This window comes from Sorghum bicolor, chromosome 8 (genome assembly GCF_000003195.3).
Source record: "Sorghum bicolor cultivar BTx623 chromosome 8, Sorghum_bicolor_NCBIv3, whole genome shotgun sequence".
In the NCBI taxonomy this organism is placed as follows: Eukaryota; Viridiplantae; Streptophyta; class Magnoliopsida; order Poales; family Poaceae; genus Sorghum; species Sorghum bicolor.
In genome coordinates this window covers 48,449,409-48,454,320 of record NC_012877.2, presented here as the reverse complement: position 1 = coordinate 48,454,320, position 4,912 = coordinate 48,449,409, and the positions used below count along the sequence as shown (strand labels likewise).

Here is a 4,912-nt window from a genome sequence, read left to right as displayed (position 1 = left end):
ATAACTAATTATACATTTTGCCAGTAATTTGCGAGACAAATCTTTTGAGACTAGTTAGTTTATGAATAGACAATATTTATCAAATGCGTGTCAGTGCTCATTTTGACGAAAAAAAATGGAACTAAACAAGGCCAAACAGCTCGCAAGTTGCTTTGGTGAACCACGGACACAGTAAACCAACATCTGCGGCTGTTTGCAGTTTCTGTTTATATATCCATATACTGAGATTCCTTGGGGCCAAAATATGATGGATTTCTTCCATACATTTCAGAATACTGAGCTCAATCAGGTATGGATTAACCAATAATTAAAGGTGGATCATCCAAGGCTTCAAAAACGACTATTCAGCAGCTTAGACAAAAGAACCACAACTAACTTAAGTAGCAAGTTCTGACAACAATGCTCTCAACAGAACACAACCATTTTGCAAATCCTACACATGTGAAAATAACAATAACATAAACAGCAGGTCAGAGCTCCAGGTCTTCACTCTCTTTCTGCCAGAAACATGGCAGGATGCATCCAACAAAGTTAGATTTGGAGGCTAATTTCTATGTTACTTGAGTAAGGTAGACGAACACAGGATATTTACAAGAACAATTTGCATTCACAATTGCTCAAGGAAACACATTCTATTGCCAGATACAAAAGCTAGGTGAGCCCCAAGCCGGGGATTATACAGAATGAAGTCAAGCTAGCCAAGTCAAACCAAAAGGGCGAAATGTATGCACATGTTACTATCTAGTTCGACCATACATGCACCAGTCCATGACTGTTGCCGGTGTAGATCTCGTTCCTGTCCTCATCATAAAACAGTGCTGTGACATCCTCCAGAGCTTCTGGAACGGTGCTCCAGCCCAAGGACCGCTTGCTGCGATCATTTCTGTGAGGGGCCACACTTAGGGCAGGATCATTGGCAGTAATCTTGGCGATACACTTGCCAGTCATAATCTCACTCATGTTGATGGATCCAACTGGAATAACTGCACATGACACCAGGGTCAAGATTATTTCCTGCTGATAGTACAAATCAAAGGAAGATTTCTATAATGCAGTTCACACTTGTAATGGTGCCTGACATCTACCAGCCTATATTCAATGTTACAATCATCCAGCATGTTGACATCAGAGGCTAGCTGAAGAGGCCAGTATATAAAAAGAAAAATCCCACTTGGGAAATCTAAACAAACAGTGCAAACTAAATACTGAGGAAATGGTCAGGGTTTGAGTACTGCACCTGTACCATCCTCAGCCACTGCTTCGGATTTGCAGTATGAGATAATAAGATCCTGATCACTAGTGATGTAAATATTGTTGGTGCTACAATCATGATGCCAAAGCAAGTGGTCTTCAAATGAAGTCACAAGCTCTCCTCGGAAGTTCCATACAGCGACAGTTCTGTTTCGGAATGTCAAGAAGAGATTGTTCTCATATAGAAAAATGAAGGCTGAAGGGGTCATAAACTTGGAGACACTGACTTCAATTAGCTCAGAACTCCGCACCTTCAGAACACAGACCATAAAATCATTAGGCCTTCAAAAAGTAAGGATTACAGTAAGAAAAATAAAATTCTGTCCATAAACTACACCATACATCAAGTATCTGGAAGTTTTCATCCTCTTGCTTGACAAGGAGCTTCTCATTGAACTGCTCAATGAAATCAATTTTCTTGTTGCGGTGCAACAAGTGCTTAAAAGATTTCAGTGGCTTTCCATCTTCAATTGATAATATCTTCAATGGAACATAACTTGGTGTTCTGTCGTATATCAAGAGCATGATTCCTGGACTGAAATTAGAAATAACACAAGTCAACATTTGGACACCCGCCTCTTCCCTCTTTCTAAATTACAGGAAGTCAGATATAACTGAGGAAAAGAGCACAAACCTGATCTTTATCTCCTGCACGTTTTCATCTGGTATCGAATATAGGAAGGAGTAGTTCTTCAAATCAAATACCTTATATATACTGCAGATAAACGGATAACCATTACAACAATATTATTATGAAAAAAAACACCATTTAGTGCACTGAACCATTAGAATGCATACCCATCCTGCGCCGAATATGTGAGTACTTTTCCATTGACATCATCAAACTCCACAAATCCAGGCCATTTCAGAGACTCTGATTCAAAGAGGGGAAACCCAGCATCTAACTGATTCCTTCTAATATACCTTCAAGAACATTTAAATAAAAAATAATATATTAGTTGATGCCAAGAATTTTAGTAAGCTGCATCATTAAAAAATATTACACAAAAAAGATACATATCCATAGGGTGTTTCATGAAAAAAACGCATCATGGAGAAATATAGGAGAAATTTCTTGAGCATAATGTCTTACTCAATCGGGGTTGTTCTGCACTTCAATGTGCTGAAATTGTCAGATGCATAAACTGAAACAGTAATAAGGGAATCATTGTTCTTGTTGTAGAACAAGCTCCGAATCACTTCATCTGGGCTCAAATTCAAGAAGGCTATGCGCTTGTTCGTTACTGCAGACACAAAGTACAAAGACATGTCAGAGGACAGCATTTTGTTATCACATTGTGTAACATATAAATCTCATTTTCAGAACACCTACCTCGGTTAAAAGCAGCACAAAGCCCGGAATTAGCAAGGGCAAATATGATATCCTTTGCTGCAACGATCTCAATAATTTTGGATCTTCTTTTAAGAAACTGCAGCTTCACAAATAGGTGAGCATTGGCATCATATGTATCGAACTCCTCCTGCACAAACAATGGATTATGATGTCAATGCTAGATCTAATGAAATAGTTCAACACATGTCTGGATTCAACTTTTTAATTAACTCAACACATGTCTGGACTCAATAATACCACACAATGATAATAGTGTCACTGTTCCTAGATGTTGCACCTCACCAACATTTTCACCCAAAAATCCAGTACAAACACAGTCAATTGAACTCCTATAACAAGCCCACAATTGAACAAATATATAAACATAAACCAGGAGTCAGCGTTGAGGCACCTCATCCATCTGAAATCAGAAATGCCACTGTTTTTCCTTGGATTTGTGTGACAAGGTTCACATGAACCACACCAATTATAAAACAGTACCAAGCAATAGGAAGGATATGGAGGATAACTAGCTCAACCAATACAACAAATTTACAGCCCATAGCCCCATAGTATGTACAGAGTAGTTTTAAAGGTCCAGTCCAGACCACAATACCAAGCCTCCGATTCAAATTAAGGGAGCATTAGGAATTATCAGACCCCAAGATCGAATCCTATTCGATTTGAATATCTAATCTGATAACAACTTGATCCAAAGCCCTGGGAATTCAGGAAAGGGGTTTACAGAACATCAAACATGGCAAAAAAAAAAATACAGACAATAAAGCATAGGTACGCAACAAAAAATGGTAAGATGTACACACCTGAAACATTTCAAATTTGCCATTTTACAAGCATTAGTTTAAATTACAGACACGAAAACCAAACAGCCCAAGTGCCCTAATTCTGCACAACAACGTCGGCTATTCGATTCCAACAGCTTACCGCCCCAACCCCAGCAATGCTACACACACAAGAGCGAGCCCTGAAACTGAAAGGCATCACATTTGCCTGAAAGACGAGCCCTTTAGTAAGAAAACAAACAATTGGGGAATCCACAAGACGAAATGTTTCTCATCTCCGGAACAAAATTTGCCGCCTAGCACAAACGGGACACATAAGAAAGAACATTTCCCAGCCACGACCACCCGTCATTCCCGCGAATTTGACCCCACGCGCCACCGACGACATCGGCGCATAACCCTAGCCTGACCGACCGCCCTCACCGGACGCACCCACACCCCAACCCGGAGCGACAGCGAGCGAGCGAGCGAGCGCACGGACGCCCGCGGCGCCGCTACGTACCTGGAGCTGCATGTTCCGGAAGCGCTCGGGCACGGCGGCGGCGGGGCCACCGCCGCGCGCGGCGAGCTGGCGGCCCCCGATCTCGCGGCGCTGCAGCTTGGCGGCGGAGTTGAGGACGGGGGCCTCCATCCGGCGCTTCCGCCCTCCGGGCCCGGCCGCGCCCCCGGCGCCGTCGCCGTCGGCGCCACGCCGGCGCGCCGTGACGCGGAGGCGCACCCGCAGCTGCGACCGCTTCGGCCCGTCCATCCACCGCCCGCCCGCCCGCCCGCCTCCTGCTTAACCTCCTGTGCTGGATCTGGGCAGGACCCGCCCAGAGGAGGCAGGCCGCAGTGGTGGTAGGGGGCTAGGGTTCGGAATGGAGGTCGCCGGGTCGGGCTGGAGGAGGGGAGAGACGAGAGATGGGGACGAAGGGAAAAGGTTCAGGTGGTTGTGGAGGGGAGAGAGAGAGAGAGGGGGAGGGAGAGCGAGGGAGGGGAAAGGGAAGGGCCATGTGCCCGTGGAAATGATGCGTGAGTTGGTGGGATCCACATGGCAGGCAGACACGGTGTTTAATGTTTCTTTTTTTTCTTGGTCACTATGAACGATTGAGGATTCAAACAAAAAAAAACTATGGGTATGTTTGAATTATGGCTAAAATTTTTTAGAATTAATTTATATTTAATAAAAATACTTTTGTTATAACCTCCGGCTCACGGTTAAGCTAAGAGCACTCCCAATGCTAGAAACTACATGTAGTTTCTATACCTATTAATTTCTATAGACACTGTGTATAGAAACTATGGTCCAAATGGATAGTTTCTATACAATAATTTATTATCCAATCACATTCATTTTCTCTCCATTCTCAACCAATTATATTACTTAATGTCTTGGATTTCACGTAGACATGGTTTCTAAGTTAGTCCCAGTTTCTATGATTTTTGCTCTCTCTCTTCAATAACTACATTGCCACATCAGCAAAATGCTTAGGTGGCACCATAATTAATATCTATAGAAACTATGCTGATTTCTGCATTAGGAGTG

At 43.0% G+C, this 4,912-nt stretch overlaps 1 protein-coding gene across 1 annotated transcript; it reads right to left on the bottom strand.

The window, feature by feature from the left end:
* Positions 353-4,367, bottom strand: LOC8064092. Its single transcript, XM_002442122.2, has 8 exons — positions 3,890-4,367; positions 2,585-2,732; positions 2,345-2,495; positions 2,050-2,175; positions 1,886-1,966; positions 1,594-1,786; positions 1,238-1,502; positions 353-983 (listed from the first exon to the last, which is right to left on the bottom strand). Exons 1-8 carry the CDS (start codon positions 4,133-4,135, stop codon positions 742-744), a joined length of 1,452 nt encoding a protein of 483 aa, XP_002442167.1. The 5' UTR covers positions 4,136-4,367; the 3' UTR covers positions 353-741.